Source organism: Cuculus canorus, chromosome 3 (assembly GCF_017976375.1).
Source record: "Cuculus canorus isolate bCucCan1 chromosome 3, bCucCan1.pri, whole genome shotgun sequence".
Taxonomy (NCBI): domain Eukaryota; kingdom Metazoa; phylum Chordata; class Aves; order Cuculiformes; family Cuculidae; genus Cuculus; species Cuculus canorus.
This window is the reverse complement of record NC_071403.1, coordinates 120,391,007-120,414,209: the sequence shown is the minus strand read 5'-3', so window position 1 is coordinate 120,414,209 and position 23,203 is coordinate 120,391,007. Positions and strand designations below refer to the sequence as shown.

General features: G+C 41.3%; 1 protein-coding gene across 3 annotated transcripts in view; it reads right to left on the bottom strand.

Moving 5' to 3' along the window:
• The window catches only part of CLIC5 (chloride intracellular channel 5), an 80,928-nt gene that overhangs the window by 18,309 nt on the left and 39,416 nt on the right, over positions 1 to 23,203 (bottom strand). For all 3 annotated transcript variants that reach the window (XM_009558429.2, XM_009558430.2, XM_054063154.1), the window contains exons 2-4: positions 14,542 to 14,651; positions 14,086 to 14,211; positions 12,628 to 12,734 (exon numbers count right to left, since the gene is read on the bottom strand). In XM_009558429.2, coding sequence (XP_009556724.2) covers positions 12,628 to 12,734; positions 14,086 to 14,211; positions 14,542 to 14,651 — 343 coding nt within the window. The remainder of the gene's footprint in view (positions 1 to 12,627; positions 12,735 to 14,085; positions 14,212 to 14,541; positions 14,652 to 23,203) is intronic.

Genomic DNA, 23,203 nt, shown 5'->3' with positions numbered 1-23,203 from the left:
CACCAAATTCAACCCACATTTGTCACTAATTCAGGCTACTCACATTTTTCATGGCATTTTTTTTCAAATAAACATATTTTCACAAAATATTTAGACAAGACACAAGGAGGAATTTCTTCCCGCTGAGGGTAGGAAGTCCCTGGCCCAGGTTGCCCAGGGAAGCTTTGGCTGCCCCATCCCTGGAGGGGTTCCAGACCAGGTTGGATGGGGCTTGGAGCAGCCTGGGCCAGTGGGAGGTGTCCCTGCCCATGGCAGGGGGTGAGACTGGATGGGCTTTGAGGTCCCTTCCCACCTGAACTATTCTATGACTATGATTTTCTCCAAGATGAAGTAAAATATAAGTAACCCTCTTCCTAAGAGAATACCACTGAGAGCACAAAGACAGAAAAGCTTCAAACTCACTGAAGTCCAGCAACATAATGGCTTTTGTAGCCACCATCCGCAACCACCTGAGAGTGACCTTGGCAGAACTGTAAGTTTCTTAATTGTCAAGCCCAGGCAAGTCCAACAAACAGCGATCCATGTTCAAAAATGAACAACAGTTCCTGCTCCTACTCTGGATCACTGATTGATGCCTTTCCTTTTTTCTGCTTTCTTCCACTTCCCTCCAGTAAGATTTATCCCGTTACACACGCAAATGAACTTGGTGAAATATGCAATGAGGGAAAATGGGAACAGTACATAAATATTCACAGTCTCACACAAACAATCGGAGGTTTATTTTTCCTTTATAAAAACAAACCACCTTTCCTGATCACTTCCAGATTCACGAAGTTTGATAGTATATGAGACCCAATACTGTTTCCTGGTAGGAGAGAGAAACCAGCTAAAAACCAGCAATTTAAGGTAAGAAAATAATATCATTCTACTTCTATGACAGTCCGGTTAAAGACTAAGGATTAATATTTTCACTTTTTCTTTCTCCATCCTTCTCATTTTTTTCAGGCAGACTCTACAGACTATCGTGACTTTAATCTGTATAGATTAATCCTTCTTACACGGAGGAGCTGTGACTGCAATATGCACACCACTGCTTTACATATTGAACAGTTTATCTTCCCCCTCTACAATTTCAATATAACCCTGGAGATTTGAGTGCTTCCTTGATTTCTTCTGTTTGGCTGTTTCAGGGTCAGGTGTCCTGTCTAAGCTGGTTATGAAGGTTCCCTCTCTGTTCACAGATACTGAGCGTCTCCAGAGGGTAACTCCTTCCAACTGCCCAAGACACCTGATTTCAGCTCGGTGTGACTCACTCCACACGTGCCCTTCTTGCTGTGTGAATTACTGGTGAAGCCTAAAGGACTGGCTCAGACTACACACCTAACTTTCAGGGAGGTGAAGTTAGGCGAGTTGAATCCTACCGTTTGAATACAATTTTACAGTTCACCGAAGTGATGTAGGATAACACCTCCCATTCTTTTTTTTTAAAAATACTTTTAAATACTTAAATATTGGGGTTTATTCCCCAAAGGGCAAGTACATCATCAATCTGAGCATTGCAACATCCTTCGCAGGCGTGTTTGCGCCAATCCCCAGCTCTGTGCAACGTCTCCATTGAGAGGCAAATGAGGGAGCAGTCTTTGGAAATGTAGAGAAGGATGGAGATTGTATGCTTCCATGCATCCAAGGTATTTAGATGCCTTAACTCTGGGCCAAAGGGAGTTTCTGGAGTGAGTCATCTCTCCTATTAAAGATGTTCCACTCTAGATAAATAATTCAATACTCAGTGGAACAGAGTCTTGAGCATGTTCCCACAGTGAAGGTAAATGCCCACACAGACATGCTGAAAAGCTGTGCTCTGTCTGTTTCTACTCACTTAACGAATCAACAAATACCTGGCTGTGCGTATAGAAGAGAAATAGAATAGTGCCTCTTATTCCTTAGCTCCGCTTTCCTGCCTTAGGGGTTTCTCTTAGGGAATGGGGATTCATAATCATCTCCAGATCAGTCAGAGCTGGGACTTGAAAAGGAATGAGCACACACCAGGACAGGGAGAAGTCACACAGACACAGACACACACATGTGAAGAGCCACACAATTTCAGTCACAGCCTGCCTTTCAGACATGGTCTAAACTAGGATAAACGGGCTGTGCACACGATTGTGGATGTCCAGTGAGAGAAACAGAGATGCTAAAACCCAGGGGCACTTCAGTCAGGACTCAGAAGAACATGGAGGTGAAATACAGACATTAAACACCCAAAGCAATCTTAGAAACCCAGACCCATCAAATAATCTAGTGATTTACTTAGGGATAAAATTCATCTTGTTTAATTTTAGCCACCTAAGTTTTAGGTAACTAGTTCAACCTAGTTGTCTGAGTCTCCTCTATAGATAGCAATGAAAACCAAGTACTTCTAGAGGAAGTTCTGCCAGCTTTAAATCCATATTTTAAGGTAATTCAAACTGCCCTTTAGAAATGGATTAATGCCCCTCTCTTCTGATGACAAAAGAAGCCAGGATGGTTGAATGACTAATGTGTGACAGACAGACAGACTCAGGGAAGATGATCCCTTCCTTATCACCCCTCTTCCTCTCCTCTCCCATCCCACCTACAAACCCTAGTTAACATGGAATGATCAATTAGAGCATCATCCCAAAGTCTGGGATATTTTGACAAATGTGTCTCAGAAACCCCACAGAAGTTATGTTTTAGAAAGACTGAGACTTTGATTCCCCAGATACGCTTTCCTAAGCCAGAGCACGATGATCCAAGGCCTAAGAGGTTACCTGGATTTAGAAGACCCGAGTCTCTTCTTCCCAAGCTTTTCTACATGACATTGTAGATTTCTACAATGATTCTACACTTAAATGGTTTAAATCCTCTGCCTTCCAATTTGCTGTATAGAAAATAAGGTTAACAAACAAAAGCAGCGATGCACCAGCCATGGATGTATGTTCCTGGCTGAGGGGAATAAACAGTAGATATAACAAGCAAAAAGAGACACCATCCTACTTTTGTGCTACCACCCATCCTGTGCCCTAATTAAACGCAGTGAAACAGGTGAATAAATGTCTTTAATTTTCAAGCATCTAGGAAATTTGTTTTGACTTCTTTCTAGTTTAGATCTAAAACTCAGGTTTCTTCCTTCCTTTTGTAATTTGGCTTTACAGTGGAGGCAAGAAGTGAACATAATACTTGTAAAATTATCATGAAGAATGTGATTGGAGCACCTTCAGGTGCCTGCGTTTAAGAAGAAACCCCAGGTGTTCAAATGACACCAAAAGACGGGTTCATTTCCACATCCCTAGGGAGTCCAAGTGACCCTGTGGGCAGGAAGCAAGTGAATGTAAAACTACTGGCCTACAAGTGCCCCAGGAAGAACAGTACCTAACTTGCATTTTACAAATCATTGTAACTCTGTGGCAACACGTAAGCATCATTTCTAGAGCACATCCTTGAGGGCATAATCCTGCCCACCTGCTGGTCTTGTGCAGGTGTCCCTAAACCAACTGCAGACAAGAGGCAGCGGATTTGCCTCCAAAAGCTGACCAAAAAACCATCACGCTCTGGAGATCATGAAACCATAGAGTCGTCGTATGAGACTGTTACTCCCATATCTTGATTTTTAAGATGCTGTGTGTTTACTCAGAGTGTAAAGTTTTGTTTTACTAGTAACAACTAGAACAAACAAGATGATTCTGGGACTAACAAAAGAAAACTGACTACATGTTTCTGCATTAAAAGTAAGAGTAAGGTTAGCTTCTGGTAGAGTGCATCTGGGCTTTAGCGACAGTGCTCTGGGGACCCCTTGTGTTCTAATATTTGAAGAGAGATTGTTCCTCTACAGGCTATGGGTGCTTGCATTTTTGACATCAATTTCTTTCGATCCCAGGCACACAGAGGAATAAAGTTTGCCTTCCTTTACACCAGAATAATCCCGGTTGCAGCCCACCAATTTCAATTACATTATTTAACTTCAGCAGCAGTGAACTGAACGCACACAAGAGGGAAACAGCACTGTTTAGACAGCAGCACCTAAGGATGAAGTTTTAAAGCCTATTCATTTCCCAAATCCCCCAGTTCCCTTAGAAAAGCTCAGTCTCAAATTGTTATATTTTAATACTTCCAGTATTTTCTGCCATTTGTGTGCAAAAATTGTTACTGAGATACAAAAAAAACCCCCATGAGATAATGAGATTTACAAATGACTCACGTCTTAATTCTTTTCCATTGTTTCTTTGCTTTTGAGAATTTCTGTTTCAAGCTTCATGAAATGACTTAGACATCATCATGATTATGCCTCAACTTAGCTTCTCTAAAAGGAGCAGAAGCAAAAGGAATTATAATTATGTCTGGAGGTACAAAAAGTTTTGAAGTATTAATACAAAGGTCATATTCCCTCTGTTGCAACTGCACTGTCGCAAGAAGTATTAAGAACTTTTTTTTTCAGTTCTGGTTAAAAAAGGCTTTGAAAATTCGAACAAGAGGTCAAATAATAACAAGATGATTCTCCAGAACTGGGAATAAGCCTTAAAATGATAGGTTTGATGAGTTTATTTGTACAGTTTATCAGAGAGAAAGCTGAGAGGCCAACAGGCACAGATTCTCACTCATGGACAAAACACGTGGGAAGTGAGAAGGAGCTCTTCAGCCTTGTAGGCAAAAATGTGAAAAAGATAATGGTTACAAGTTAGACAAATTCACTTTTCACATTGCCAAAGCAATAAAGAGTTTAAGGAATAAATAAAGAGAGAGGAATAGTGGACTTACTTCTTAGGTGTTTATAATGAGACTAAGAAAAGGCGGGCGTTGATTCGGTTCTGACAGAAATGGGAGAAACTGGGTTGGAGGAGGATAGAACTGCATGGGCAGGTTGTGGCACTTTAAAATCCCTAATATTACCTTACAGGTCTTGGAACAAGGACTAAGGCAGGTTGACTTACCACCATAATGTCACAGAGAATGTACTTCTCAACATTGAGACAATGACTGTAATTAAATCTCATGCTTTTGAGACTTAAGATGCTTGCAAAGATCACAGTATCTTTTCTCCCAGTATGCAATTAATGCCATGGGGCTTGTCCATGGCCGTCTGGCCATTGGCTGCTAGACGTGGGGATGGTTACACCATTGCCTTGGAGTGGTGCAGAAAGCCTTGCTGACTAGATACCTCCCTCACATGTTAAGAGTGATCTTGATTCCAGGTTAAGCTCCAGGAATAAGTTTTTCAGCTTTGACTGCCCGAATCGCCATGATCCACATTCCACTGCAGTGCACAATATGTGTTAGCTATTGTCATCAGCTGGGCATCTATCGTGCAGTAAATTCTGTCCCCTCTCCACCCCCACTTAGAAGAGCATTGTGCTTTGAAGACCCTTCATTTTTTCCTGTTCTCTGCTCTGATGCAAAATAACTTGTACTTTAAAGGCTGAAATAATGTTTTCTTCAATGGGCAAAACTGACCGAGATATGATTTGCAGAAGATCAAAGCAAATAAGCTAAAGATCTTCCTAGCCTCAAACTCTGTGAAATTCTGATTTTTTTTTTCTGAAATCAGAAGAATCAGGATATTTAGAAAAGAATCATGTCTCCAATTCCAATTTAGTCATCTTATTCCCAGCACTGTTTTCAAGCTAAAGGTCAACTATTTAAGATCTGATCTAATAAAGAAAATTAGCAACACTGATTTTCAGTTATGTCTCATTCTTCTCTTCCCTGTTATTTTATGAAGAACATTTGCATGCATAAAACAAAAAAATCTGTTTTCGGAAAAACAGAATCTGGGCCAACTCTTCTCCCTTTGAAGTCACCAAGTTTTGCAAACTGACTTCCAGGAGCCAGTCACTGGGCTCTCTATCATGTGATAGCTTGCTCTACGATTGCTAAATATAAGCCTGTGAGCAATCCTCCCGGGACAATAAGATCAGTCGGGTGCTTAAATCTGGACCTTTGCTTGTATAAGGTTTGGATACCTCACTGAGCGAAGCCCTGACTTCATCTAAGTCCTTGCTGTGGGGAACATACTGAAGATGCACTGAGTAGAGTGCAGTGAGGGAAGTTACCCACCAGTGCGAAACCATAGAGCAATGAAGTTAAAACTCAATTCTAAATAATAATGTGATTTAGGCCTCCCATTCCAGCAGCGAGACGCTTAATTCCTCCCAGGACTGCTGCCGCCAGCTTGCTCTAATCCACTTCCAGCTGTGCTACTGCTCCTGTGTGCGAGCATGGGAGCTCAGCTGGGAAACAGAACAAAGCATCCCAGTAAAGCCAGCAGCACTTGGAGGAATATTCAAACACACAGGGGAAATAATTCCCTCTTAAAGAAGAGTATCTGCCAACTACTGTTTCCATCACAAGCGTTTTAGTCTGGGCCTTGCCTGTGCATATAGGCCCTGATTCAGCAAAGGCTTAAGAATGTGCTTTAATTTGGGCAAATCATTAACCTCATTGAGTGCAGTACATATTGCCAACTGTTTTTGGGGGGTTTTGCATATTATCAGTCCTGAACTTATATAAATACATAGTTTTTTATTATTTCTTCTCTCCCTCCCTATGATGTGTTATGATTTCGAAGTTACTTCAGAACAGATACGTGAGAAAACTCTATCTGCTGGTACCTTAATCATAAACATTTACTGTTCCCAGAATGGCTGTATCTAAGAGTGCTAATCAGGCATATCAAGTCCCTGCCTTGGAAGGTTTGCAGTCCAATTGCATTTCAACTTACACAGATTTTTAGGTTTAATTTTTATTATTTTCAAGTAGTATTTTTCATATTTCTACCAGGAAATCTTCGTACCTTAACTAGCAAGGTCTTAGGAGAAGGAAAGAAACTAAATGACAAGGAAGTTCAGAAACTTTCCCTAGTCAGGCAGGTAATTCCAAGGTTAAGGTGATGGTTTGTTATTATTTTAGAAAACCAAAAAACCTCTTCCTTCCAATGGCATAAAATTTCAGTTCTTACTTTTGACAGGTCAAAAGATATTGGTCCTTAAAGCTGTCACTGGTACCAGACAGAATATTGATGGCTCTGGGCCTCCAGCCAGCGGGAGTTTGAGAAGTTTCAAAAAGTTATTTCTCAAGCAAATTTATTTTGCAAACTGCTGTTTCTGAGCGTTTTAGAAGCAGTCTTTGATTACTGGGCAGAAAACAGATAAAGCAATTTAGGACAGATGATAAATGCAGCGTGTGGCACTACTTAAGAAGTTAGCACCCAGCTATCACCACTGTTTTAGTGGTCTTTATATCTGTGTTTTTATAAAGAGACAGAGTGGAGAACAGTTTTATTAACATATCATGAGTGAGTTATATGGGTCATCCCAAATGAGTGGCAATAAAAGCTTTACATCACACTCACAACATGTATTTCGTACTTTATGTGCCACAAATGTTGCAGAAAAGATATTTTACATATGTTTTAAAGACTGGGTATTTTTTATGTTAGGGCTGGTTTTGTAAAGCTGCCAGGCACTTCAGCTACCGCGAGCCCAACAGTACTCAGCTCAGAGGGAGCCATAAAAAACGTGTTTAAAATGTTCTGAAATAGCTTTTTTTTTGTGCTTCAAAATGCCAAAGTTAAAGATCTGCCACCCTGATGTGTTCCATCACAAAGCAAGTTCTTTTCTCTAGAACGATTTTAAAAGTTATTTCTGGTCCTTCTTGGTTGCATGACAAAGAAAACTTAATATTGCTATGGCCTAGAACAAACTGTGGCTCGTGCTGGTCCTTGGGCAGGTGTGGGATTCTGTAGTGGAAAAGGGAAGTGCTGTAACTGAAGAGGAAACAGAAAAAATTTAACGGCAAGTTGATACACAGACATCGCCTACACACGTGTATATATGTACACCCATATATTTATATGGCACTTTGAAAATCTATGTAAAAAGCATAAAGCGTTGATATTGGTCCTGAACTAGAGCCTGATCCAATCTCCATTGGATTCTCTCCAATGGAGAGATCCAAAAAACTCTCCATTGATTCAAAAGCATCCAAACTCACTCCGTTAAAGTCAAGAGGAACCCTGCCAGGAACTCTGCTGAGCAGAGGATGAAGCCTTCAGGCACAGAAGAGGCCAGGAGGACCAGAGTCAGGACAAGCTGTGCCACTTCTACTGCTATAATCTGATCCCCTTTGGATGTGAGAAGCCAGGCTGGAAGGAACGAAGAGGAGTGACCTCCAGCTCTTCTCCACCAAGCATGGAGATGCTTTGGGGACAGATGTTTTGCTCTCCGGCACCAACCAGCTGCTGCAGACTGGACCAGACCATGTTTGTCAGGATGACCCAGGCTGACCCACAAAGGAGCTCCCACCCCAGCTATGTGCATCAGCTCAGGTGCCGCCACAGGTCTGCACTGCAGAGCTGCTGTTAGTGAAAATATTCCATGCAGGGGTTTGGAGTGGACAGATTTTTTTAAAGAGGTACATGATGATTTCTAGAAAGGATCAGTACGTGCCTTCCAGCCTGTGCGTGTGCTGATGCTGTAGATCTGACTCTCTTCTCAGCAGGAGCATCTCCAGAGCCATAGCTGCCTACAACTGATGTCGGCCAGGTTTAATTCCAGTTCTATATGTGTCTGTGCATCTCTCCTGTATACATACATACACAGCACATGAAGAGAGACATTTTCCACCTCACGCAGTCAGCCACGAAGTGTGATGTAGCTACTGAAATAGGTGAACAGCATTTAATCACATGTAAGTTAATGATTTAAATGCGCTTATATTTTTGGCCTCTTGATGTAAATCCAAACCAGACAAGCAGAGTCCTCTGGTCAGACGGCTGGAAATTCCTCTGCGTGAAATCATGTTGGTGGTCTCCCAACTCAGCGCCTTCTGAAGAGCTGTACAGTGAAATATCCTTCCGTACCACTAATGAATGCGCCCACCCACACTGGAGCTGGTGCCCCCTAAGAACTCAATTCAAGAACAACTTTTTTTTAACTCATAAATGAAATCAAAGGGCTCATTCTATGAGCTAAAGAACTTGGAGTTTTAGGTGGAATGGTTAATGGGTTGTTACTATAGGTTGTTCCCAGAGTTTGCAATATACAGTCTCGCAAGAAAACGTAAGAAGCAGGATGCTGAATATGCACCCAGCATTCCAATGAATTACACTTCACCCTCCTCCAGTGAACACATAAATTGTTGCTACCCTGATTACTGTACAGAGCTCGAGGACTCGCTCAGCATCAACCAAAGGAACCAGAGTAATCTCACAGGATCTTGGTTTACTTTCCTGTGCTCAGATGAGATCTCCTTCTAGATATTAAACTATCACTGAGTTAAAAACTCTCAAATTGACCATGAAAACTTGAATAAGAGCACCCAGGAAATAATTCTTAAGACTAACGCCACTCAGTTCTTCCAAGGACTCCTCTTCTTGCGCGAATGAGCACTCATCATTTCACGTGCAAGCGATAAAGTCCGGTGGCAACAGCCAGAAGACTGAATAAGTTGCTTCTGCTTTGGAAGTCACTGAATAAGTGACTGAATAAGTCGCTTCTGCTATGGAAGCGAGGCCCAGATCTGATCCTGTAATGAGGAGATGACTCCTTCAGAGAGCCTGTTATAAAATTATCAAGTGACACAGGGGGGTGGAAGGAATCAAGCCCATTGTAATTGAACTGACTTGAAATAATAAATGCACACACTTTCTTTAAACACAGCTTGCCACATCCTGAGAATCTGGAATCAATTCCCTCTCTTTCAAGAAGCTTGAAAGTGGTGGGACTTTGATATGGCATAAGCATGTTTGCTTCTGGGCTTACAGCCCTCGCTAGCCTGTTCCAAACCTTTCAGTGTTTTTGTATTATAAGACAGAAAAGTTAGGAAAACAAAGATGGAAAGAAAGAATCAGAAATTCAGGGAACTATTAAATCAGGGCAGCTTAGCTGCCAAATACCTTTGGTAAGTAAATGAATCATGATCAATAACATATTGCCATACAGACTTGCAGAAGAATATCACCTGCTTCTGTGCCAGGCACAAAACATAACAGTGTGTGGTTAATGAAGTACTGCATGAATCCAGCAAAAAAAAGGTACTATTTTTCTCTGTAATATTAAAGCATTTTACTTCAAAGTAATTCTAACTCATCCAGAAAAAACATGATTTTTTTCCATGAAAACTTTATCAAAACCCATAGGTTACTACGAAACATTTTTTTGATGATGCTGCATTTGTAAGAGGAAACTGCCTTGACAGAAGGAAGCCTCTTTTGTTAAGGGGAGGTTTCAGCCCTGACTGTAAAGCTGCTTGTTTTATATATTCACATATTTGCCAGCAGAGGGTATCACAATCTTAGAAACAAACAGACATATGTATCATTGTGTCATTCATTTACATGCAAGATTCAGACACACACTAAATGAAGAAATTAGAAATTTCGCTTTCTACAGTAACTTTTCCACTGATAGAAAAGAAAAAAAAAGATGCTCCTTAAAGGCTACAGACACTGTTATCTGCGTCATCTCAACGCCTCTCTCAGCATAGGAAATATTGCAACAACATGGCTTTAAATTTAATGGTTTTGGATGGGGAAGGATTTAAGTTAGACATTAGGAAGAAATTCTTCCCGCTGAGGGTGGGGAGGCCCTGGCCCAGGCTGCCCAGGGAAGCTGTGGCTGCCCCATCCCTGGAGGGGTTCCAGGCCAGGTTGGATGGGGCTTGGAGCAGCCTGGGCCAGTGGGAGGTGTCCCTGCCCATGGCAGGGGTGGGACTGGATGGGCTTTGAGGTCCCTTCTAACTCCAATTATTCCATGATTCCATGATTCTATGAAAGCTCCCATTAATCACACTGTAGCTAGGAAAAACGTGGAGCACTTTGTAGGGTCATCTTTGTTATTTCACAGTAGCAGATATCTGACCCTGAGTTCCAGCTCTGGTTATGGCCAGATGCCTCCAGAACAACCATTAATGACCAGCTAGAGTTGCCAGCTCTTATGAAACCAGCGATCTGCATGTTGCAGGGTCACTGAGAAGTGACACGTTGGAATTATGCATGTGGACAGATACCCCTGGCTGGTTTAGAATCCAAAGGGCAGCACAGCTGAATTTATGATTTACAGTTGTGGAGCAGACCATAAAAATACTTTGTAAATGGCCAAGATATTTTATTTTCACTATAACATCTATTTAGTCTAACTCTTAATTTATCTTATTTTTACAACTTCCTGCAGAGGTTAACTGAGCATCCCATTACCATTAGAAAAAAAAAACCATTTTTTTTTGTATCCATAAGAAATGAAGCACTGTAATTATTTCCTTCTGTTAACAATGTAAAAATATTACAGAGCAGATTCTTATCCGCCATAAATCATCGTGTACCCATTTTCATCTCCTGGGTCAGCCTCAGGCAATGAAATAGAATTGCACAGATGAAATCTGTGGCAGAGCTGGAACCTGAAAAAAAATCTAGTCTTCTCTGAATGATATGATATAAGCCCATGGTGTTTAACGTGTCTTAGGTCTCCGTCTGTGAAACCAGAACTAGAAGGTAAGGTGTACATCACTGAGTGGCTGCAAATATTCTACTAGATCATCTCAAGGGATGTGGCCGTGTAAATCCATTAGCTTTGGTGGAGCAACAGGAGCTTAGACTTACTGAAGCCTTGCCTCTCTGAGGGGAAAGCAACGCGGAGAAGAAAAGCAATTTCATTATAGAAACAGTATAGGATGCATGTAAATATTCGTGGCATCCAACTTAGAATAGAATCATAGAATGGTCTGGGTTGGAAGGGATTGTAAAGATCATCTAATTCCAACCCCTCTGCCATGGGCAGAGACACCTCCCACTGGCCCAGGCTGCTCCAAGCCCCATCCAACCTGGCCTGGAACCCCTCCAGGGATGGGGCAGCCACAGCTTCTCTGGGCAACCTGGGCCAGGGCCTCCCCACCCTCATCATGGAGAAATTCTTCCTAATGTCTCGTCTAAGTCTTCGCCTCTCAAATTTACAGCCATTAACTTAACTTCTGTGGTGGGTATTTCTTTTGACACATAAACGTGAGGAAAAGCCTGGAGCTTACAGAGTGCAATTACATTTCTTAAAGGAACTTCTTTTATTTAATTATTTTACATTTAGTGTCTTGATATAACTCAGTTCATACGAGCAAAGTAGTTACAACAGAGTAACATAATCATGAGATAAACAGACCCAGAGTCTGATGGCTACACCTAATAAATTATGAAGGGTCGGGGCATGGGTTGCTCTCACCCAGTCATTCACTACTAAATTTTTAGTGCTAGCATGGGTTTGGGTCCAGGCGACACTCACTTCCCCAGAACGCATGTAAATATTCGTGGCATCCAACTTAGAATAGAATCATAGAATGGTCTGGGTTGGAAGGGAATGTAAAGATAGAGGTGGTAACAGGGGCCACCAGCCCTTCTTGCAAGCAGTATGGGATCCTGTTCTGGTGAGGAAGCTGAGCTATGTGGACAGGAGCCACATGAAGGCAATTGGTAAAAGTGCTACGGAATGCCCTGCAGCCTGTTTTATTTAGTTGCATAAACATAGTCACTTCAACTGTGCACACATGGATTGAGTCCACTGGACCTGCCATCTCGAGTTGAGCAGCAGCAGAACCTGATGCCAATTGAACAGAGTTTGCAATGAAATGTTGGAAGAAGGGCAAAATTATTCCCGTTCTAAGCATACAACCTTCAGCAATGATCCAACTCACCTGCGTTGTCCTGCTGCTTGGTATTTTTGATGTACGCAGAAAATTTGGAGAAGATATCAATCCCAGCAGTGTTTGATTCCCGATGCTTAGCAGCCAGCTTGGGGTACCTGTAAAAGGAGGAGCAACAGGAAGAGTAGCATCTTTTTACCAGCAACATAATGGCGTTTACAGATACAATTTACAAGAAGGAAAAAAAAAGGTCCTGTAGACAGAAATGCAATTAACGCTGTCATTTATCTCAAAACAACAGCTTGGCAAGTGCCTGTTCATAATATCTGTATCTATCAAGACAGGTGTTTGGATAGTTACACAAGGGTGGCTTCATGACAAAGGTAATTGCACTGGTGCTTTATGAGACCGCGATCCAAGATACGGTGGCCTCAAATCAGAAGGAAGCATAAATTTCCAGGAAGGTGTATGGAGTTTGGCAGCCGGCTCGCTCTGTTATGAATGGCAGTCGTATCTAATTCCCTGTGCTGAAAATGTACTCCAGGATGTAACAGGGAGGCACGTTAGTACGACCCAGGAGAAGGAACATCAAGTTTTCAGTCTCTGAATTGTTTTTTATCGACATCTGGTGCAGAGGGATATAACGATTTGAAAGACCAACACAAACTAACGGCTCCTACTGATTTCAGTGGTCTTGGACTGGGGTATAAGAAGTTTAAATAGCTGATCTCTTGCCTCAAGACGGGCCGATAGCTGCTGATTCAGTTGGAGGTAAAACACTCCATAAGGAACCAAGCCAATTTTCATTGATTCATAGATTTTAAAGTCCAAAACACAGGCCAACAATTGTTTCCCCATTATCCTTGTATTAAGTCCAAAATGTTTGACTAACTAAGGCATATCTAGTGCATATGAACTTTTCCTTGGTAGCTTGTTCCAATGGTTAATCGTCCTTACTGAAAAAAATCCATGCTTTGTTTCTAATCTGAATTAGTTTGGTTATAACTTCCAGTTATGGGCTCTTGTCATTTCTTGACCGGGATAATGATCACTTTTCTGCCTCCGGAGCCTCTTGTACTCTATAATCAGTTCTCTTTCCAACCTTTCTAATACACCATACAGCTCAGAAACCTCCATTTTTTTGCTGTTAAATGCTTTTCCTGGCACAGCTATTTTGTGTGGCAATTCTCGACGTTTATTTGAAGATATTTTTAGCTTTGCAAAATGTGGACTCCAGACCCCTACAAAATTTTTCTACTATTGGTCTCCTTAATTCTGCATACAAGGGCATCCTGAAATGTGTACAGAGAAAACATTCTGTAGTTATTAGTCATACAAGTAACCTTCACACATGGAAGTCATCTCACTGAAGCCAGCAAGTTTCATAAATAAATATTACTCCTGTAAGTAAAGATTGTAGGAGGGAATGCTTTTTAGGAACTCCTCTTAGGACATCTTTCATTCCTAGGAAATGGAATATTGACTGCAAAAAAAATCCTAGGTTCTTACTTTGGAGGTGCAAGGGTCTCTTCCAAGAATTCCTCAATCTTGTTAACATCTGTCTTGACTTCTCCATTAAAAGTCAGGAAAGGTGGGTGTGTTCCTGGAGCCAGATTGTGTAGGTCAGCTGGCTTTCTGCAGAAAGAGATAACGGTCATGAAATCACTAATCCTTATAGTCAGGTAGTTGCACAGATATTTATAGTTCCTACAAAATCAGTTTGCTTTTCTTTTTTTTTTTTTCTATAATTTGTGGTTAGAAGACTTTGAAACTACCCCAACCGCCCTGTTTAATATAAAAACATTCCATAAGTAAAAAAAAAACCCAAACCTGAATTCCAACTATTTTGTTGTGCACCACAGACTCTCTAAGCTCGAAACAACTGTGATGGAACTTGGTGGGACCATTCTATAGGACGGACACTGGATCATGTTACTATTTTCAACTAAACTGAATAATCTTTACCTTTTCAGGTCAACAGTGGTTACGTTGAACACAACTCCTTTGAGCCACAGGATCATGAAGAGACGCTGAGAGAACGGGCAGTTCCCAATGCTTTCTCCATCTATACCAGCCTGAGGGATGGAAAGAGAGGAAAAATAAGATTTTAGCCTGGTAAGTCACTTACCTCCCTCAGGATGGAAAACTGGGTGTTGAAAGACAAATAACCAGTTTAAAAATAACTGACAGTGCATATTATTTAACCCAGTTTATGTACGCTAGAGTAGAGTTATTCCAGGATTCAGCCTTTGTTAAGAAGCTTAAAAAAGCAATCTGGTGCGTATCCTGAGGGCAATTCTGGGTGAAGGAGATGTGTCCCTCCTGATGGCAAGCGACATCCAGAGGACCACATATTTTTTGCAATTACTCCCTACAGGACTGCCTGGTTCATGGGCATGCTGTAAAACTCAGGATAGCTCTTCTGCTCTATTTAACTCTAGAGACTGCAGCTCAAGATCTCCTTCACTGTTTTTACTACCCAAAACGTGGAATTCAGATCTAATTTTAAACCCATTTTAAACCCAAACTCCAGACATTCACTCATTCTTGTTCACATCCAGTAAAGAAGCAGCCTTAGGCACAAACAACCAGATACGGATGGAAATCTCCATTTGAACCTTTCCAAAGTTCAAGGCAGGTTTCGGTCACCGCATTCTGTCCCTTCCTATCTCTAGTACCTAATGAGTTGCCTACAAACCACTACAAAATAATAAAAAACTGCTAGTGTTAGCATTGAGGAAACAGCCTGTTTTTTCCTCTAAATATTTATGGTCCTTAGCCATGCAAATTCTGACTTTGAGCCATAGAGGGATACAAATAACACCAGCTGAACTGAGCCAAAGCTGCGTCCAAGGACAACATCTTTCTACAATAATTATGCTTGTGGCCAAAGCTTTCAGGACGATAATGGTTTTGATAGATTCTCATTTTAATTTGTGGTACCATTGTGTTTAAAATATTCTTATAATCCTGGTGAAGCAACCAACCTTCCATTGTTGACCCAAATGGGTTGCATAACTGTATTTTATGCACACAGTGTGTGTCTGAAAACGGCTGATGAAAGAGCTAAGCAAATACAAGCCCTTTCCCTTTGGAGAAGATTTTATATTACTCTGTTTTCGTCCATAATTTTTATCATATTAACATTCAGGATGTGAGGTAGCATTTCTCTGTCTTAGAGAAGGAACCAGTTCTAATTTTTGCAGTTCTATGAAACACTCAGAGCACAACCAGAAATGTTTTGAGATGTGTCCAGCTGCCATTCACTCAGGCCTATCATATGAAATGTTTAGCTGGAAGATTTTCTGGTAGGTGTTATGAATCTTTCTCATGTCTTGAACCCAGCTTTTGATTATTTTGGATTTAAAGACAAATCCCAGATTTCCCATCCACCAAAATATGGAGAAGGTGTGGATTCAAGGCTTGGAGACATCCCGTCATAAAGGTTAGGACTATGTAAAGAGTTTTTCCTCTAAGTTCAGGTTTCTCTAGGCTCAGACTCAAGAGGTATTTTGATATATTATTTTGGCAGTTTGGCTGCACTTTCACCTGAAGTTATGGCCCTGCAATATGCCTGGCACAGGGCGCGTGCAAGAACCAGAAACAATATGGGTGCAAGAGTTGTATGGCATGAGGATGAGCAAGAGAAGAGGCATTTTCCTACCTGCCTGAGGTGTGAGTAGCCTAGTTTTGCAAAATTTTATCAATTAAATACTTGGCGCTGGTATGGAAATTTCATGGCTGAAGAACGACAATGCTACCGTGGGAATACCGGGCACCACCATATTGCATACAATAATTACTGCAAAGTCACTCGTGTTGTTTTGGCTTGTTAATCCACTGCCAGGAACTTTTAACTTCTGACTTTCTTGAAAAAAAGGAAAATTCTAAAGGAGAAAACAGCAACACGACACCAAATTTCCCCGTAGGTTTTTCACCACCTCGATCATAATCCTATACTTCATAACGGAGTTGGCTAACCGAGTCTACAAACAGCATATCACAAGCTGAAAATCTCAAGAGAAACCAGATCAACAATTGAATCAGAGGGCAAAAGAGTGCAGGCAGAAGGGCTGATTCTCATCTTACCTTCTCTGGATTTACTTTGGCTTATAACTCCATTGGGTCTGATTCACGCTTCACCTGGCTGCTTTCAAAGTGTGGTAAATCCCTTTTTTGCCAAGTCCTGCAAACACCTTCCAAGCAAAGGGGTCTTGTCTCCCAACAACGTGCAAAGCTCCAAGCCTCCTGCAGGTCTCCATCCTGCATTCAGGCAACCTCCTGCCTGTCCTCATCACCCATCTCTTGTGCCTCAAGTAACAATTTCACCATTTCCAGGAAAGAGGCTCGGGGAGACCATTTCCCTGCTCTCTCCAATTATATATTCACATATGAAGGTTAAGGGTTAACCACATCTGCATCTTCTTACAAGACCAGAGAGGATTATTACTGGGGGAACAAAGCAGATGAATAGCAACGAAGACACAGAAATGATGGGTCGTGTGAGGTTAAGGGATGCAGAAGTCATTGCGGATGGGAGAAAGATGAGGAGTCTGGAAGAAATAAGATTCACTTAGACATCAAAAATGAAATTAATTGTGGAGGTCAAATGAGGCCTCCAACTGCCCCAAATGGTCAAAATATTTTCCCAACACTTTCAAAAGAGTGGGAAACATTAATTGCTAGAGACACACTGGGAATAGACAGAGGAAATTCCAGAAATGAAAGATAAACTAAAGAAAAAGTATGGTATGATCTCTGTTCAAAGCTCCTGGATCTGGAAGCCAGGCTCATGATTTGGGTGGAGTTTGACTCATGGGTTTTGATCTCATGTGACTGGCATAACAGAGAACGCTACCACAAATCACAAGGCAAACTGGTGACAGAGGAGGGAACAGAATCAAAATCTCCCCGGCAACACAATTTATCCATTAAATTCAGCTCTTTTCCTGCAGAAATTATAGGCAAGGCTCTGTTTGATTTTGTGAGTCCTTTCTCATTTCTTCTAGCAGCAGTCAGTAATTCAATGTTCAGCACTCAGAAAGAGCAAAACCTTAGTAGGAAATAACTTCAAAGGTTTATCAGAGTGTCTTGAGATCCCTTGTGAAGTCTTTAACTACTAGGAGGAGATGAGGAAGGACAGAGCTTAGTCACTCTTAGCTTCAAAGACAAACAGCTTGCTTAAAGCAACCCAGGAGTGCCAAAGTACAAACCTATTATGTATCTGTCCAAGGTTAAGGGCTCAGAAATTCAGAATTAAATAATACCTTCATCAAGATCTCAAACAGTGAATGGAAAGAAAAGAACAAATAATTGACAGGCTGGAGAAACACCATTTATCCCTGCTGTTATTCACAAGTGAGCACAAAAGCTTTCTCACGTAGCCTCCCCGAAGCACAGCAAAAGTGATCAACCACTTATAAAAAGAGCAAGTTGATGATATATGCACTTTCCCTGCCAGGAACATTGGATATTTCTGATCTAATGATAGCACCTAGGGGTAGGCTTGAGGCTTTGTAGGACTAGGATCAAGGAAAATAGGTTCTTAAAGTGCACTCTAACTCCCAAAGTTGTGAAAGGGTTTCAGAGCCACCTTCTCCCTGAGGGTGGACAGTCCCTCCAATTCCGTATGGAGTAGGACCTGACCTGAAAAGGCAGATTCCTGGGTGACTGTGGCTGAGTAAAATGGATTTGAGGATTTGCTGGGTGAAACTCTTCAGCCAATGCTCATCCCACTGAAGTTTAACTGAGATGCCTAAGGGAAGGTCTCCTGTGCGGGAAGGCTGGGATGCACATCCAAAAGATTAATCTGGCACATTTTACTCTGACTAACTTTAATGAGTGTCTGGATTCAGGTGGGATGAATGTGGACCCCAGTAACAGATAAACCTGGAACCCACGGAGGCCACCGATTGCTGCAGTACTAATTTGCTTCATGTTGGAAACATCCCTTTCTGCTCCAGTTGCTTCATCCAAACTTATACTTATTAGTTTAGCTACTAAAAAAGATGCTTTTCTACTTAACCTCCAGCCGTGTAAGTACTTCACACCGACTGATGTGAGGTCCTGCCCTGGAACTTGGTACAATCACATCAGGAAAACTGCACCACCATCCCAGCTGCTTGCCTCTATCTAAGTAATGACAAGAACGAACAAGATGTTCTCCGTTGTCATTTAGAAGGCCTTCCTCCTTAAATACTTCAGCTATTTTTAATGAATTAATTAAACCTTAAAGATATTTACATTCTCAAGTGGGGGATGTACTGCCACACTAACAAGGAACAAAATTAAGAGGCGCGGGGGAGACAAAAGAAGTCTCAGTGATTTTATGAGCTTGTGCCAAATATTTTGCAACGTAGCAGTAGTATCAAGAGGCTTCAACCACTGCACAGCGCGGCTGAATGACACAAACAGAGGGCTCTTCTCAAGTTCAAGCTACTACTTTGCTATAAATGAAATAACTGGAATAAAGTTCTTCACATGTTCCAAAACTACTCCAACTGGTACACGTACGGTGACTTCAATGCACACAGAAAACTGTATATTATGTTAACTAATGTTAAGAGGGACGAAAAGCCGATTTCATTTCCAGTTATTCTCAAAATACAGAGGCTTTAAAGAAATATACTGTCATTAATAATGACTAAGCATCTAGCTTAAAAATGGCAGTGCTGGAAAGAATTGCGTATCAGAAAGCACCGTGATTTTTCCTGGAAAATAATACAGTTGGTTTCCTCTATTCTCCTTCTCTTTTCATTGAGGCTGTGCTGCACACTGGTCCAGTCCTGTCCTGGACTTTGGGGTAAGGTAGGCAGATACTTTTGATGACATTAAAATACATTTCTTTTTTCAAAAGGATTTTAACTGGTAAGCCAAAGCAGGCAGGCCAATTCACCTCAATGTTTCCCAGTAAGGATTAAGGAGAGATTTGATTTCATCATCCCTACAATCAAAATCTAGGCTTACATTACACATGGTTACACCCTCTCTGTTTTAAAATTGGGAAAGCGCCTGCCTTTTGACACTTACTCTCCTTACTCTCAAAACCCAAAGGGGAAGTGAAAATCCTATTGGAAACGCAGAGCAGGCCAGGAAATATCCTATTTATTGTGCCATTAAAAGAAAAAAATCTGTCTTAGTAATTATACCACACACACAATAGCACAAATCGCCATTGTAGGGAAAAATCACTGGCTGCAACGTGAGATCAAGACATGCCAAGGTATTGCTTTAGTAAGGATCATTTTTTTTTTCCAGTTTCTCGTCTCTTTTCTTTCACAACTTCTCGTCCAAATGTAAAAGCCAGTAAGCTATTTGGAGTGCCACCAACGAAGAAGCAAGCTAAGGAGTGTATATCCAGAGAGCAGCACCAGCTGGTCTCAAGCAAGAAGTAAATCTTGTAGCATAAGTCCTGTGCATCGCAGGACACTCTTGTTGACTGTGGCTCCGGTTCAGGAAAGCATTTAAGCATGTGCTGAAATACATCCCAATTCAGAGGAAGTGTATGCTTGACATTAAGCATGTTCTTAAGTCCTGACTATTTCAATGGGACTTAAGCACATACTTAAGTACTTTCCTGAATGGGGGCCTAGAACAACACTAATAAATTTGCTGAGCAGCATTTTAACTTCATTGGATCTTTTCCGAGATTTCATTTTGCTAGGAGAAACTCTTAGCAGCAGCTTTCCAAGGGAAGGCAAAATAGAGCAGGAATATCGTCCTAAGCACACACACATGGAAATGGACCATGTGCATATATGTCAAATAAAAATAGAGCATTTGCTAGAAAGACTGTCAAGGTAGTAACAAAACAAAAAGGAAGTGGTGAAATGCTTCAGCCAGCTCTCCAGAAGCCAGCCAAAATGTTGTCCAAGCTTGGCATACATACAGACATATATTATAGATGTACATAAGCTTGACTCGGTCTGCGCTGTCGGCCAACTTGAACGGAGCTGCCTCGTTACACTGGGTTCAAACCAGCTGAGCAGCACATCAGGAGTGTTGAGGATCTCCAAGGAGCTGCTGTTGCACTTCTCTGGAGTTTTGGGAGAGATGCATTTGTACTCTTGCGACATCCAGGATTTTCAGGAGGTGGAGTTGAAGGTCGGAGACGCCGCGGGCATCAGTAGTTAAGACAAAACAAGTATTTTCTTTGGCTTTGGTAAATCATTATTTTCCACCTTTTATATTCATACGAATGGCAGCACGGGCAGGAAGGGATCACTCATACAGGTCATCTTCTTCCTACGGATCCTTTCACGATGGCTTAGGGTAGTCAAAAATCAGTTCACTCAAACTGGTCCACGCGTCTAGTGCAGAGTAAAGTCATCTGCCACACCAGCTGAGGTCCTGGTGGCAAAACAGCTACATGCACAGTGATCAACTTGTACAAATTCATCTCAGTTTTCCTAAAAGGCTTTGCTAGAGTCACTGGCCACTCTATATGTTCTGCAAGAAATATGTTTTGCTTTCAAATAAACTTTGTGATGCCTGAGAAATCCAATCAGTCATGCACAGCTTGGTTTTAGGAAATTACAGTAGATAGACTCAGCACATGAAAATGATTCATGCTATTCCATCTCCCCTTCGGCTTTCTTTAAAGAACTAAAGGCCCAAGACTTAAATGTCAAGACAGTAGAAAAGCACAGACTGGTCTGGCACACTGGACCAAGAAATTATTTTGTCCTCATTTATACTTGCATTTCCCTTAATTATCATTCCATGCATTCAACTTAATGAGATATAGATAGTTAATAATCAAAAAAAGTAGGAACTATAATGCAACTTCCTACACCAAAATACACAGAGAAATTCCTGAATTAAGAATGAGACCAAGATTTTTTTTTTCTAGGAGATCACGTTCCATCTTGCTTTGCTGTAAGGAATTTTTGCACACCAAATCTGACTTTCGTAGGGTGCTGTACAAGAAAAAAGGCCCCAGAAAAGTGAGAGTCATTGAGTAACATCAGCACTATCATAGACACAAATCACATATAACATGTCTTTCATTTATAAAGATGTTTTCAATGTCAGAAAAATACCAGCTAAAGGATAGGCGATAAATGCATTTGACCTTTTCAAAGTGGCTAGTAGTTTTAGATGCTATGAGACAACTGAAGGTGGCTGGTTGACTCGTAAGTATCAACTCTCCACACTCAGAAAGTCATGCCAGGAGCCACCCAGTAGAAACAGTAATTTTTAAGTCTTAATAAGAGATTTTATATTTGCTTTGGGAATATTCCTGTCTGTGAACTTCTTGAGCAACGAGGTAAAACATTAATCTAAGAGTGTTGAAAAAAGTCTCCATTAGAAGAATATTCTTTTTGAGGAGCACACTTGGAATTTCACAAATACCTGGTGGAGATGTGCAATGGCTATGGCCATGCCACCTTGGAATTATGCCTGCGGTCCTGGTCTTTGGTCACTTCAGTCCAGCTGGAGGATGGGCAGGGTGCTGGGACAACGCAAAGCCTTGAGAGCACGGAGTTCCAACGTGCAGCTCAGCCAGGGCTCACAAGGCTCCTGGCTGCCCCACGGCCCACCCACAGCCAAAATTTCCTTTCAAAATCATTGAGACCATTTCAGTTTCCCTCCTCACAGAAAACCCACAGCTTCTGTTCAATAACACTGTGAACGTTTTAAAATGTGTGTTTTAGACTTAGAGCAATCTTGAAATTCTTCAAAACCCCAAATTGCCATTCTCATCACAGTCCTCGTTAGCAGATTACACACAGAGTTTATGTGTTTCTAGACATAGAGGAGTAGAAATATATATGTTTCTTTCTTGGCTTGATGAACAAATAACAATCACCCTTTACACGTCTTCCTGAGTCTTTTCCAACCTAAGAAAGCAACTGTGCTCCTACCACTTACTGGTATCGTGACACGGGATCCTACGTACTCGTTTTAGTCACAGGACATAACCGTAGCAAACAGCCTTTGAAAGCTTTGCTTCTTGGGATCCATCTTTAACAATTCAATACAAATGAGACTCCATAGAAACAAGAAAAGAACTCAAGAAATCACATATAACCTTAAGGTATAGAAAGATACTGGAACAAATGATTAAACAGTAAGCTCCCCTGTGGAGACGTAAAGTTGATAAGAAAAGACAATAAGGACTTATCAGGAGCAAATGACATTAAGTCAGTTAGATTTTGTTCTCTCACGGGGCATCCAGCCCAGCAGGGGCGAAGGAAGCCTCTGGTATCTAGAAGATGATTTCTGTAAGGTTTCCAACATAAGTTGCAGCTCATATTTTCATAAACAAAGAAGAGAAATAGGACCTGTATCAAATCTCTGCAAAGTGCTAGTAGGAGTGGTTGAAAAAAATTACATCTGGAGTGGTAGTAATCAAGATTTCTGCTAGTCCAGAAACACACAACAAATAAAGGTACCATAAGGGCCTACGACAAGATGAGTCATATTTAATGTTTCCATTAGTGAAATGGAAGAAGGAATAAACAGAATGCTACAATGCTTCCTGACAGCAACAACCATGGAGGGGTTATTGGTATTTCCCATGAGAGCAGTAGACTCATAAGTGATACTAAGAAGTTGGAACAAAGTGTCTGAAATCACTTAAAAGGGTTTTAGGTAAGTAAATCTCAAGGCATAAGATGTAAGA